Source organism: Peromyscus maniculatus, chromosome 5, assembly GCF_049852395.1.
Source record: "Peromyscus maniculatus bairdii isolate BWxNUB_F1_BW_parent chromosome 5, HU_Pman_BW_mat_3.1, whole genome shotgun sequence".
Classification (NCBI taxonomy): Eukaryota; Metazoa; Chordata; class Mammalia; order Rodentia; family Cricetidae; genus Peromyscus; species Peromyscus maniculatus.
Window position 1 is genome coordinate 44137787 of NC_134856.1, and position 14610 is coordinate 44152396.

General features: G+C 42.6%; 1 protein-coding gene across 4 annotated transcripts in view; it reads right to left on the reverse strand.

The window, feature by feature from the left end:
• The window catches only part of LOC102922019 (ATP-dependent RNA helicase DDX19B), a 31604-nt gene that overhangs the window by 15216 nt on the left and 1778 nt on the right, over positions 1 to 14610 (reverse strand). The window contains exons 1-6 of one of the 4 annotated variants that reach the window (XM_042277708.2): positions 14231 to 14407; positions 6447 to 6495; positions 4206 to 4259; positions 3080 to 3215; positions 2692 to 2784; positions 571 to 673 (exon numbers count right to left, since the gene is read on the reverse strand). In XM_042277708.2, the coding sequence (XP_042133642.1) occupies positions 571 to 673; positions 2692 to 2784; positions 3080 to 3215; positions 4206 to 4259; positions 6447 to 6495; positions 14231 to 14320 (525 nt within the window). In that variant the 5' untranslated portion in view covers positions 14321 to 14407. Of the gene's footprint in view, positions 1 to 570; positions 674 to 2691; positions 2785 to 3079; positions 3216 to 4205; positions 4260 to 6446; positions 6496 to 10590; positions 10670 to 10767; positions 10949 to 14230; positions 14408 to 14610 lie in introns of those variants that run through there. The other 3 variants (XM_042277709.2, XM_076571523.1, XM_076571522.1) reach the window with 3 other exon arrangements.

Here is a 14610-nt window from a genome sequence, read left to right on the forward strand (position 1 = left end):
CCAATCAGAGCAACACATATTCACAGCATACAGAAAGACATCCCACAGCACTTCCCCTTTTCTGTCTAATCAAAAAGAAAGGTAAGTGCTATGGGATGTCCTGCTGTACGCTGTGAATATGTGTTACTCCCATTGGCTAATAAATAAAGCTGCATTGGCCTATGGCAGGGCAGGATGGAGCCAGGCGGGAAAATCCAAGAGAGATAGTGAGAGGAGAAAGGAGAGGAAGGGGCGACACCAAACCGCTGTCAATGGAGCAACATGTAATGGGACGCAGGTAAAGCCACAGAACATGTGGCAATGCATAGATTAATAGTTATGGGTTGAGTTAAGTTATAAAAGCTAGCTAGTAAGAAGCCTAAGCCATGGGCCACATAATTTGCAATTAATATTAAGCCTCTGAGTGATTATTTTATAAGCAGCTGCGGGACTGCAGGGCTGGACGGGACCAGAGAAACACAGGACCAGATAAACTTATGGCTACAATCCACAGCCTGGCTTTCAGTCCAGGAATACTGTTATACCTTTTAGGCTATATGCTAGAAGGAAACCCATTCCCAAAGTCCTTACCTGGGGATAGCTGTTTGCAGGCTCTACTTGGCTGAGCATGGCCAACACAAAGGCAGCTGTTTTACCAGTACCAGACTGAGACTGGGCAATTAAGTTCTGTGGGCTGCACAAAATAAAAAAAGTTTAGGAGCTCCACCACCAGGTAAGTTTTCAAATGGCTAGAGGGTTGGCTTAGTGGTTAAAAGCACTTGTTGCTCTTGCCAAGGACCTGAATTAAAGTCCCAACACAAACATGGTGGTTCACAACTGTCCCACTTCCAGGGTATCTGACACCTTTTTCTGACATCGTCCAGCACCAGGTAAGTAAGTGGCACACACACATTCATGCAGGCAAAACATACATAAAAGAAAAGTTTTTCAAAAATAGAAGTGAATAAAGCTTAAAAATGAGTTTTTAGCCAGGTGGTAGTGGTGCCTGCCTTTAATCCCAGCACTTAGGAAGCAGAAGCAGGTGGATCTCGGGAGGCAGAGCCAGACAGATCTTTGTGAGTTTGAGGCTAGCCTGGTCTGAGTGAGATCCAGGACAGGCACCAAAACTACATAGAGAAACCCTGTCTCAAAAAAACAAAAAAAGGGGAGGGGGAGGGGGGTGAGAGTGGGAGAACAGGGGAATCTGTGGCTATTATGTTGAACTGAATGATGTTGTAAAATAAATTTACTTAAAAAAAAAAAAAAAAAGAAAAGAAAAAAGAAAAAAAAAAGTCAAGACTAGGGAAATTCTTCTCATTACAAGAAGAAATAAGAAATTTAGGGAGCCGGGCGGTGGTGGCACACGCCTTTAATCCCAGCACTCGGGAGGCAGAGCCAGGTGGATCTCTGTGAGTTCAAGGCCAGCCTGGGCTACCAAGTGAGTTCTAGGAAAAGGTGCAAAGCTACACAGAGAAACCCTGTCTTGAAAAACCAAAAAAAAAAAAAAAAAAAGAAAGAAAAGAAATTTAGGGAGCTGGGGATGTGTCTCAGTTGGTACATTGTTCCTCTAGCATGAAGGAAGCCAAAGTTTGACCCCCTATCTTTGCATAAATTTGGCATGGTAGTGCATGCCTGTAGTCCTGGCACTTGGAGGGGAAGGCAGGAGGATCAGAAATTCAAAACCATCAGGTCTGGAGAGAAGGCTCAGTATTTACAAGGGCTTGCTCCTCTTCCAGAAGATGTCAGTTTGGTCCCCAGCACTGTGTCAGCAGTCTAGGGGCTGTAGCTAACTCCCTCTTCTGGCCGCTAAGGTACCTGCACACATGTAGCATATGCTCAGACAGATGTATTAAAAAAGAAAAAATCATCTTCAGCATTTGAAGCAAGCCTGGGCTATACTGAGATTTTGTCTCAAAACAACTCTTACTGTGGCCAAAAATCAACCTCACATCCCACCAAAAGCAAGCAAAAAAACATCAAAGACATCTACTAGTAGACAAATACATGAAAAGAAGAATCAAACGGTAGTGGTAGGACTTAGGTAGTAGGTATATGGGCATTTCCCTATAAAACCCTTTCAAATTTACTGAATGTCTTCAGCTTTTCATAACAGTATGTTCAGAGGAAAAATAACAGTTGGGGACTAACAAACTGGCCCAGGAGGTGACAGAGCTTGCTGCCAAGCCTGATGACCTGAGTTTGAGTTTCTGGGAATCACATGGTAGAAGTTGAGAAGTGACCTCTCAATTTGTCCTCTGATCTCCATATACATACCACAGTGTGCACACGCACCAACACACACAATGTAATAAAATCCTTTTTTAAAAGCCAGACAAGAGCCAGGCAGTGGTGGCGCACGCCTTTAATCCCAGCATTCGGGAGGCAGAGCCAGGTGGATCTTTGTGAGTTCGGGACCAGCCTGGGCTACAGAGTTCCAGGAAAGGAGCAAAGCTACACAGAGAAACCCTGTCTCGAAAAACAAACAAACAAACAAACAAACAAACAAAGCCAGACAAATAGCTGGTATACATCAGTTTTTTTAATTGCTGAGGCTGGCCTTGAATTCACTTTATAGCTTGAGCAGACCTTCAACTTTTCATTCTCCTGCCTCAGCTTCCTAAACATCGAGGATTATTAGGTATGAGCCAACAGGCTTAAGTTTGTTTTACAAATAGCAAATGACAGATGAAGTAGTTATGTCGAGTTACATACGGTTCAGCAAGCATCAGAGGCAATGCATTCTCTTGTATTTTGGATGGGCGGTTGAAACCCATGGCATAGACTCCCTGGAGAAGCTGTGGTTTCCTAGAAAAAAACAATTAAAGATGAAAGTCACTTAGGTTGAGGAACACAGGCAAATATGTAGGAGATTTCTGTCTGCTTTTCACTGGTACACATACACCGTATCGAGCTGAGGACAACTGAAAACAAAGTGAGGATGCGGCTAAAGCTTTTCCAGATTCCCCGAACATTTTATATAACAGCCCAAAGGAGCTAATGCTTATTATTAGCCTCATGTAGGTAAACATAATGCGGTATGAAAAATATGGATAACCAGGCCATGATCTCTATCTGAATGCAGAAAGCAATGACTACTCACAGGCGAAGCTCTTCGAAAGACTTCACCGAGTAGAGAGGGGAGGTTGGGTCCCTCTGCAGGACTTCTACTTGGTTGGTGTTATCCACAAGATTGCTTCTGATCAGCTTGTTGAGTAAGGACTGAGCAGCTCTGTCCTCTGTCAGGAAGAAAGAGGACAGGAGTGTTTAAAGAGTCCATGGGTTTAACAGTCAAAGGTAAGTAATACCCTGGGCTTCCTAATTCAAGTACATTAGTTTTGATTTTAAAATATAATAAAAAGCTAGACGGGCGGTGGTGGCCCACGCCTTTGATCCCAGCACTCGAGAGGCAGAGCCAGGCAGATCTCTGTGAGTTCGAGGCCAGCCTGGGGTACAGAGCAAGATCCAGGAAAGGCTCCAAAATCACACATAGAAACCCTGTCTAAAAAAAAAATAAAAAATAAAAATAAATAAATAAATATTGAAAAATTTCTCTGAACTTTAAACCATCAATTCTTTTACATACTGATTACATTAAACTTTACCCTAGCACTCGACGCCTATTCAAGTTGGGTCTAACTCATGCTGGCAAGGAAACAAGAGGGTCCTAGGACCTGCTAGCCTGCAGTCTGTCTGAATTAACGAGCTCCAAGTTCAATGAGAGACCATTTCAAAAAATAAAGGTGGAAAGACCATGCATGGTGGCATTGGCCTTTAATCCCAGCACTAAGGGGACAGAGGCAGAGGTAGGCAGATCTCTGAGTCCCATGCACATGTGAGTCCCAAGACATAGTGAGACTCTGTCTCAAATGCAAAAAGAGGTGGAGAGTGTCTAAAGAAGACACCTGATGAAATCTCTGGCCTCCTCCTCCGCGCGCGCGCGCACACACACACACACACACACACACACACACACACACACACACACACGAGTTTCAAGCTGAGTATGATGGCACATGCCAGTAATCCTAGAACTCAGTGGGTACTGGAAAGAAAACTACCCCATGTTCAGGGCTAATTCAACTATATAGAGTTCCTGGCCACCAAGTGATACATTACAAGACCTTGTCTGAAAAACACCTTGGTAAATGAACAAATAAATAAAGCCTTGTTATAACTTTTTTCCTAGAAGATGGAATCTCCTTTACATAGCTTAAAGACTATATTACCTTTCTCTTCTTCATCTGTTTTCTCTGCATTAGCATTGGTTTTAACAACAGCACCTTGATCAGAAACAAAGTAGATGTTATTCAAAATCTTATCCCTTATCTAGCAACCAAGACAATTCTAATTCTAGGGGGAGAAATTATCAAATTTTTGCAACAAAACAAATAAGGAAACGAAGCTACTACTAAAACCAATTTATTATCTCCAAATAAAGTTTAGAGGGGCTGGAGAGATGGCTCAGTGGTTATGAGCACTGACTGCCCTTCCAGACGACCTGGGTTCAAGTCCCAGCAGCCACATGGCAGCTCCCAGCTGTCTATAATTCCAGTTCCTTGGGACCTGACACCCATGGCAAAATACCAATGCACATAAAATAAAGATAAATAAATAAAAAATAAAGTTTAGAAACACCACTTATATATGTGTGATTATTGCCAGGTTCCTTTGAACTATTTTTTAAAAAACTTGTGCTGGGTGGTGGTAGTGCATGTCTGTAATCTTCGCACTCGGGAGGCAGAAGCAGGTGGATCTTTGTGAGTTCAAGGCCAGCCTGGTCTATAGAGCAAGTTCCAGGACAGGCTCCAAAGCTACACAGACAAACCCTGTCTAAAAAAAACTTAGGGCTGGAGAGATGGCTCTGGGGTTAAGAGCACTGGTTGCTCTTTCAGAGGACCCAGGTTCAATTCCCAGCATGTACATGGCAGTTCACAACTCTCTATAACTCCAGTTCCAGGGGACCCGACACCCATGGCAAAACACTGATGCACATAAAATAAAAATTAAAAAAACAAAACAAAACTTGCATAGTTCTGCCACAGCACTGACATTTCTGAAATAGTATAGAATCATGACCACACAATAGTATTGATTAGAAAGCATCTTTGTGCCAGACAATGGTGGTGCATGCCTTTAATCCTAGCACTCAGGGGCAGAGCCAGGTGGATCTCTGTGAGTTCGAGACCAGCCTGGGCTACAGAGTGAGTTCCAGGAAAGGCACAAAGCTACACAGAGAAACCCTGTTTCAAAAAACCAAAAAAAAAAAAAGGAAGCATCTTTGTGCTCAACAAAATATCTGCAAATCATATTGTCAATGTGAACACAATGCCATAAAAATTCCATGTATGTAAATGATTGACTAATAGAAATATATAGTCAAACAACATTGTAGTAATGTAAAAATATATATAAGATCATAAGCATATTCAGAGTGAGGTGAATATTAATATTGCTCTGATCTTGGCTTTGTTTGTTTTGTGGTTCTTGAGAACCTGGGGCCTTGTTTGTGTATGTAGGCAAGCACTTTACATTAAGCTAAAGCTCTACTCCTCCATCTTATATTTTTTTAACATATACATTCAGGATATTTAGCACATGTAAATTGACAAGTTGCTCAAACTTTATGTGCATCTCACTAAAAACTGAAAAACAGTTTAAAAAGAAAATCATCTCTGGCCAGGTAGAGGTGGTGCACGCCTTTAATTCCAGCACTCAGGAGGCAGAGCCAGGAGGATCTCTGTGAGTTTGAGGCCAGCCTGGGCTACAGAGCGATGTGGTGGTAATCTAATTGTACTGAAATGTGATTTTGATTGTATGTTAATAAATAAAGTTGCCCGGGGGTCAGAGCTATTAGAGCCATAGCAAGAGTGTGGCAGTGGTGGCACACACCTTTAATCCCATAGATCTCTGTGTGTTCAGGGAAACAGCCAGCATTGGAGACATATGCCTTTAAGACCTAGGGGGCTGTACATACAGACAGTGACGAGGCAGTCACGTGTTTGGGTTTACAACCAATGAGAAGGCAGAACAAAATACTTAAAAAGACGAACAGACAGGATATAGCTCTCTTTCGGGAAGCTGGGACACGGCGCAGGAGGAAGGGTGAGATTTTTAGCTCTGAGCTCTGACCTCTCGGCTTTCTCTTTTACATTGCTTCTGTGTTTCTTATTTAATAAGACTGTTGGATACATCTACAGAGGGAGATCTAGGACAGGCACCAAAACAACATCTCTGTCAACATAGTCCTATGGTAAGTAATAAACTGAATAATTTACATGCTAGCTAGGTATTCTTATTTTTATATTAAACATTCTTTAATTATACATCCCAGTTTATTGACACCCAAGTCAAACAAATATCAGTATCCACTAGTCCTTTGTCTAGCAATTTTACAGGTAGTTGCTGTATCAAAATAGAAATACCAAAGAGAAATCACATTTGTTTTCCAACTGGCTTTAGTTACTCACCATTGGCATCTGGTTTGATTTTCTCTTCCTTAAGATGCAGGTTGCTCAACTAAATGGAGAATGTGGAGGGGAGGGAAAGTGTCAGGAAAATCACTTAAAAGACTGAGAGTCAACAGAGCTTCCCTAATGAAAGTGGAAGAACTAGTCTCAAAACCTACTCACTAGATACATTCAGTAAGAATGATTCATTAGATTGTGCTGCTGGGTTCCTTTTATTTCCAAATGGTTGAAAGAGAATAACAAAATTTCCCATAAATACAGCAGTAGGAAAGAAAAAAAAAAAGTGTACAGTAGTCCCAGACTCACACTTTCTAATTACAGTTCTAGGCAGAATTATAATTTGTAAGTGTGCTTAATGCTTTCATTTACAAAGACTTTCTTTCATCAGAGCTGTCATTTTCTCATGTCCTGAAAGAAAAGAAATGCGGGGATGCTGGAGAGAGGGCTCAGTGGTTAAAAGCACTGCCTGCTCTTCCAGAGGACCAGGGTTCTACTCGCAGCAACCACATGACAGCTCAGAGCCAGAGCGTCTGTGACTCCAGTTCTAGAGGACCCAACACCCATGGCAAAACACCAATGCATATAAAATAAAAATTAAAGAAAAGAAATACAACGGAAAATGCAGTCTCACTTCAGACAGCCAACACCAGGCAGAGAAGATTACAAGGCAAAGCAGCAGTGATACGACTTATTAGTTATGTTGCTGGGTAGGTCCGAGCCAGACCACCACAGCTAACATGCAGCCTCACATTCAAGGTGCTTTGTGCAGGACTCTGACATTTTCACTAGCACAGCTTGGGGCACTGTGACACCAGGCACCACTAAAATTACCCAAAACAGGTTCGGGTGGAACTAGAAAAGAATTAACAGACCAGAGAAATGTGCCAAGTGACAATCAGCAAGACTGTCAAACAGTATAAATTTAGAAATATCCTAAATATCCTGTTATGGATTATGTCTGCCCATGAGAATGTAAATATCTTCATGGGGGGCTGGAAGGTGGCTCAGCGGTTAGGAGCACTGGCTATTCTTCCAGAGGTCCTGAGTTCAATTCCTAGCAACCACATAGTGGCTCATAACCATCTGTAATGGGATCCAATTCCTCCTTCTAGCATGCAGGAGTCAGTGTAGGTAAACAGAGCACTCATATACATAAAATACCTAATGACAGGGAATATTTTTACTTGCATCTAGCACAAATCAGTTTCACTAATTATAAAATATTAAGTAGAGACTCAGCTATCATCTAGTAAAGGGTAAAAAGAATGAAAAATCATTACAAAATATTTATTTCTAAAATCAGTGCCAGGTTCTCTGTCTTTTCTCTAAGTCCAAAAACAAGGAAAAGAGGAAGGAGGTTAGCAAGGCAGGAAAGAAAAAAGTTGTTTGAATGGGTGGTTAGCTGCAGCTGGAGGACCCCATTTGTCTTCCTGGAAACTAACACTTACAGAACCTGTAGTGTTACAGAATAGCGGGGAGGAACATATGGGAGAGCAGACAGAGGAGATCAGCAGAGGGAAAAAAGGAAATCATAAAACATACAAATCCTTCATTCATTCTGAAGGATCAAGAACATGTTAACAGACAGTAAGTACGAAGGTACCAGGACACAGACGGTACTCCATACATTGAGGCCACTGCTAAAGTACTCCCCAGTACCCTGCCAGGAACATCGTCTAATTCTAGTATTCAAGGACCTTTAAAAAGAGAGCTACTGCCGGGCGGTGGTGGTGCACGCCTCTAGTCCTAGCACTTGGAAGGGAAGTGGATCTCTGAGTTCAAGGACAGTCGAATATACATAGTGAGTCCCAGGACAGCCAGGGCTGTGTAGAGCGATCCAGTCTCCAAAGGAAAATAAAAAGTACTTAGGAAATAATAATATACAGAATGTCCACTTAATTAAAAGATCACATTATAATGAAAACTGGGATCTTGGCCTGGTGGCTCATACCTGTAATCCTCAAACTGGGGGAAACTGAGGCAGGATTGTTGAAAATTAAATTCCAGCTTGGGTTATATAGTGAGTTAAAGTTTATAATATATGCTAACATACCTAAAATTACATGCAATCAATAAAATTGTCTTTATTTTTAAAAATAATTTGAAAAATAAACCCCCAATCCCCAAACCATTCAATCAACGAATGGGCTAATCAACTAGATAGACACACACAAACCCAAAAGAGAAAGAAATAGAAATGAAACTGGGAATGTAGCTCAGCTGGTAGAGAGTACTTGCCTGCCAAACACGAAACTGAGTTCAATTCCAAGACCTGCATGAACTGTGCATGACTACTATAAATTCCTATAATACCAGTACTTGGGAAATGTTAACAAGATCAGCTTATGCAGCCAGTATATAAATCAGTACGAACATTAAAAAACAAACAAACCGGGCGGTAGTGGCGCACGCCTTTAATCCCAGCACTCGGGAGGCAGAGGCAGGCGGATCTCTGTGAGTTCGAGGCCAGCCTGGGCTACCAAGTGAGTTCCAGGAAAGGCGCAAAGCTACACAAAGAAACCCTGTCTCGAAAAACCAAAAAAAAAAAAAATAAAAAAAAAAAAAAAAATAAAACAAACAAAAAAACCCTGACAATAAATAGAACATGATCCACATGATCCAGCTTACCACACTTGGTGTTCTCAAAGGATAAAAGACTAAGTCAACATACCACTTATACCAGAGATACTTATACATCTGTTTTTATAGTTACACAGCCAGGAAATGGAATTGCCCTAGATGTTCATTAATAGATGAATAGATAAAGCAAATGTAGTATACACAGTGGAATTTTACGGAGCTATAGAGAAAAGTGGAATTATGTTATCTGTACAAAATGGGTACAACTGGAAATGACTATGTTAAGTAAAATAAGCCAGAAAATGAAAACAAATACAAGTTTTCTCTCATATGCAGCACCTAAACAAAACATTATCTAGGTGTGTGTGTGTGCACCTATTTATATGTGTGTTTATAGGTCACAAAACTAGAAAGGAGATCATGAGAGAGGAGGAAAGGTCTTATGGGAGGTGGGAAATAAGACATAAAGGAAAGCAGAAGGGGAGCTCCCTGGGTGAAGACAGAACCAGCTAGAGGGCCTGAGGGAGAATAGTGAGGGAAGAGAACAAGAAAGTATCATGACACATATGTATGAAGATGTCACGGTGAAATCCAGAACTTTGTATATTAATCTAAAAAATTAATTTAAAAAATTCTTGTGCACACCTTTAATCCCAGCACTCAGAGGCAGAGGCAGGTGGATCTCTGTGAATTCCAGGCCTGCATGATCTACAGAGCAAGTTCTCAGGACAGCCAAAGACTAGAGAGAAACCCTGTCTCAAAAAAAAAAAAAAAAAAAAAGAAAAAAAAATTCTCAAACAGGGCATAGTGGTGCAGGCCCGTAATCCTAGCACTCAGGAGATAAGAGGCAGAGGATCAGGTGTTCCAGTCATATATATATATATATAAAAGGTCTGTCTCAAAAGAGAAAAAAATAAATAAAAATACCCTCCTCAATGTACAAACAGTATTCCTTTTTAAACTATGTGGGTTAATATATACATACATACATACATACATACACACACACACACACACACACATACACATATATATAAAAGTTTTGAGCTAAATAAAATAAATCTTTTTTTCCTTTCAGGGTGGCCTTCAACTTAAGGCAATCCTGCCTACACCTCCAACAGCTAGGATGAGAGGTGCCACATCATGCCAGGGTGAAAATCTTACGCTTTACAAGTTAAAAAAAGTTAAAGTGGACAAATCCTTATTCTTGGAAAATTCATACACACACACACACACACACACACACACACACACAGAGTTACGTTCAACTCTACTAGAATTCAGAATGTTTAGAAATTAATTCCACATAGCAATATTTAACTATCTTGTTACAATGTATCAGGCTTAGAAAAAGAGAGCCAATCAAGAATTTACTGACAGATAGACCAGTCAATCACCCACCACCAATAACCAAGTGGGAGGAGTCTTACAAATATGAGTAAGATATGGTCCCTGAGCTCAAGAAACTCTTATCTGAAGGTATAAAAAAAATTACCACCGGAGGTTGTGAGTGCAATCAATTATAAACCTTGATTCTAAGACAGACAGGTGGCTGGGTACTCACCCAAACTGAGTTCACACAATGTGGGAGGGTCTGGGTAATCAAAGGCAGCTTTAATTAAAGTTCCATCCCGCCAGGGCCCTCCGCCCTGCACCGAGCAATCTAAGTAGTGTCCTTCCAAGAGACCCGAGACCCTGACCAACACTGCCCCCGGTCATCCAGTGGCTGGTGACAACTCACCGACTCAGCCGCAGCTTCCTGCTCGTCCACCGCTAGGGCCCAGGAATCCGTGGCCATGGTCCCTGGTGGCGGGGCAGTGCTGGCAGGCTCGACCACTTGGGCGGCGTGACTGCCGGCTCAGGTGGGTCGAGCTCCGCCTCGGGGGAAATCATTCACTGCAGCGCAGACGACCGGAAGCGGCGCTCCGCGTGTCGTCAGAGCCTGCGTCAGCACTGCGCCTCTAAGGTCCCGGGACTGGCACCAAGGTAGTCTTGGTCCCCACCCTTCACCCTTCGCTGCAGATCGCCTTACTCCCCAAAAGCGGTAGACAGGATTAAATGCTCTCGGACTGAAGCGGGGGGTGGGGGGTGGGGTGGCAGCCAAGCATGCTGGCATAGAGGAACTCATATAACTATTACAGTCAGAATACACAAGCAAGCAAATTACTGTTTAACGTTTCAGGTTATTTAAAATGCCTCAGTGTATAAGCTTACCGGGCTCTTAGCGAAGATCAAGATAGTATCTATTCTTATCAATTTAATAAGATATCTAAGTATTGGCAATCAGTCCCGTAAAACAAAGGGTTAAATGCTCAAAGCTCTGCCACAAATTGATCTTTGAAAAAAACCAAAGGAAGGTGACAAGGAAAATTCCTGGTAGAGTATCAGAGACCAAAAGAGCAAGTTAGTTTGTTCAACCAAACCAATTCAGTTCCTGGAGGAAATGGTAAGAGCTGCTTAATAAGGAAATATATGACTTCAGGAGTCATCGATGCCTTAAGGTCTCCTATGTAAAGGTTGTGTAGTTGGCATTTTATTTATTTAGTTTTAAAGATTTATTTATTTTATTTTATGTGTATGAGTGTTTTGCTTGCATGTCTATGTGCACCACATGTGTGTCTGGTGCCCAGGGAAGTCAGAAGAGGGTATTGGATACCCTAGAAGTGGAGTTATGAATGGTTGTGAGCTGCCATGTGGGTACTGGGAATTGAACCCAGGGCCTCTGCAAGAGCAGCAAGTGCTCTTAACCTCTGAGCTATCTCTCCAGCCTTAGTTTTGGATAACTTTTAAAAGGAAGAAATAGCTCCAGCTTTTAGAATAGTAAAATAAGGACTGAAATACTTGCTTTCCCCTAACTGGAATCAAATAGGCCTTTATCCCTTGTTACTTCCTAGAAGGAATCAAAGTTTCTGGAACTTTATGACAACATTTTACTAATATTCCATGACAATAAATGAATCTCAAGCAATGGTGAGCAGGAAAGATTGGGCAGGCAGGGGGACAACCAAGCACAGCCTGGAAGCCATGACCATATTTCAAGTTATAAGAAACCCTGGGGAAAATCAGCTAGAAAATATTCGGTTATTTTGTATTTTTCAAGGCTACAGAAAGTTTAAAAAAATTCCAAACAAAATATAATGAAGTTAAACATTAAATTTTGCAAGATGCAATATAACAAAATATGTTCTACTTGCTCAACAAAATGAAACAAACTCTGTAGGTGTGTATACTCAGAATGAAAGTCACCAGAATCACAATAAATGGGAATCACTTAGAAGGGATTTCTCTAACTCACAGTGATCTGCTTGCCTCAGTCTCCAAATGCTGGAATTACAAGCATGAGCCATCACCACCACCACCTGAAAATTCATTTTATCCTCTGAAGTTACTTTCCACATGTTCGTTTTCTTTCTTTCTTTCTTCCTTCCTTCCTTCCTTTCTCTCTCTCTCTCTCTCTCTCTCTCTCTCTCTCTCTCTCTCTCTCTCTCTCTCTCTCTCTCTCTCTAGTTTTTCAAGACAGGGTTTCTCTTTGTAGCTTTGTGCCTTTCCTGGAACTCACTCTGTACCCCACAGAGATCCACCTGGCTTTACCTCCCGAGTGCTGGGATTAAAGGCATGCACCACCACCTGGCAAATAATTAAGGTTTGTTTGTTTTTTTTTAATTGGGTGGTGGGAATTGACCTGGGTCTTCTGAAGAACAGTCAATGCTCTTAACCGCTGAGGAATCTCTCCAGCTGTCTTTTTTTCTTTTGTGACAGAATCTCAAAAAAGCAAAACCGAACCAAACCAAAAATTATATATCAAGCCAAGCATGGTGGTACAACCTGTAATCCCAGTACTCAAGATGCTGAGGCAGGAGAATAAGGAGTTGGAGAACATGACCATTTTTTATTTAAAAACAAACAAACAAAAATAAATTTAAAAAATACCTTAGTGTGGTGATGCAAGCCTTTAACCCCAGCACACAGGTAGGCATATTTCTGTGAGTTCGAGGCCACCCAGGGCTATAAATAGTAAGACTCCATCTCGAAAAACAAAAACCAACCAACCAAACAAACAAACAAAAAACAAATTTTGCTTTCCACAATGAAGGGAATAATATTTAGCAAATACCTCGTCTTCCAGGGCATGGAAGGATTGAGGGGATGAATGTGATCTGATGTGCTATGACCCTTATGAAACTGCCAAAAAAATTTTTTTTTAAAAAGACACACACACACACCCTAGGCTCCTACCACAGTTCTTAAGAAATAAAAGATGAGCTGGCTGTGGTGGTGCACGCCTTGGGAGCATCACTTGGGAGGCAGAGGCAAACTGCCAAGGCGACACAGAGAAACCCTATCTCGAAAAACCAAAAAGAAATAAAACGTGGGAACTGAAAGTACATCTCTTGTCTAGCAGCACATGCTAGACCCTGGATGGATTTGCATACCTCAAACACAAAACTTCAACTGAAGCACCCTCAATGCTCAACTAAGTGGTTCCCCTTGTAACATTTGGAAGGTGGAAACAGAAAGATCCAGTTCAAGGTCATTGTTAGCTATATAATGAGTTTGAGGGGGCACAGCTTTCCTGAATTAAATTTTGTGTTTTATCTTTTCTATTAAAACCAAAATTTGGGGTTGGGGGTTTAGCTCAGTGTTAGAGCGCTTGCCTAGCGAGCGCAAGGCCCTGGGTTTGATCCTCAGCTCCAGAAAAAAAAACAACAATCTAACTAGGCAGTGATGGAGCACGTCTTGAATCCCGGCACTCAGGAGGCAGAGGCAGGCGGATCTCTTGTGAGTTTTGAGGGCAGCCTGGGCTACAGAGCGAATTCCAAGACAGCCAGGACTTGAAGAAAAAAAAAAAAAACAAAATAGTAAGAAAAATAAATAAAACTTTAGACCCTCGGAGTCCACCCGTAATGCAGCCGAGCACCGTGAGGCTCCAGGGAAGAACGTGGCGTGCCCAGCGGTGTGCGGAGAAAGGCCCCGTAGGCATTTTCCTTCAGGCTCCGGTGTGACAGCCCGTGGGGCCGCCGCCGGCCCGTTTCCTGGTTTATGGTCCGCAGCCTCCCGGGTTCTGCGGGATGCCAAGGCCGTGGGCCCGGGGCCTGGTGGCGGGGTCGGGGTTCCTGGCTTTTCCTCTTTTTCCCTCCCTTCTTTCTAGCAGTCAGGAAAGCACCTGCAGGCGCGGAAGGAAGGCGACCCGCACAGATACTCACGCCACTCAAGGGCAAGGAAAGTGGATTCCGAGCTTGGGCCCGGGCTCGGCCTCGACCCGGCCAGCAGCTCCGGCCATCACGGCTAAACATGGCGGTTAGGCTTCCTCAACCGCCACTCACAGTCCCAGCCAAGCCTCAGCTCCATTGGATGAAGCTTGGAGAGCGGCTCCTCCGAGCCAATCAACAGACGGGCCGGGACCCGCTCGGGCCTGCGCATGCGCACCCGAGGACCCTGGCCTCCAAAGACCCTCGGAAGGCCCCGCCAGAAGGTCGCTTGAAGTCTCCAGTTGGTCGTTTGTTGCTGAATTGACCAACAACTAGAAATCCCTTGACAGCAGTACAGTGTCTGTTTTTGAAGAAATGCTCATCTCAGCCAGGCG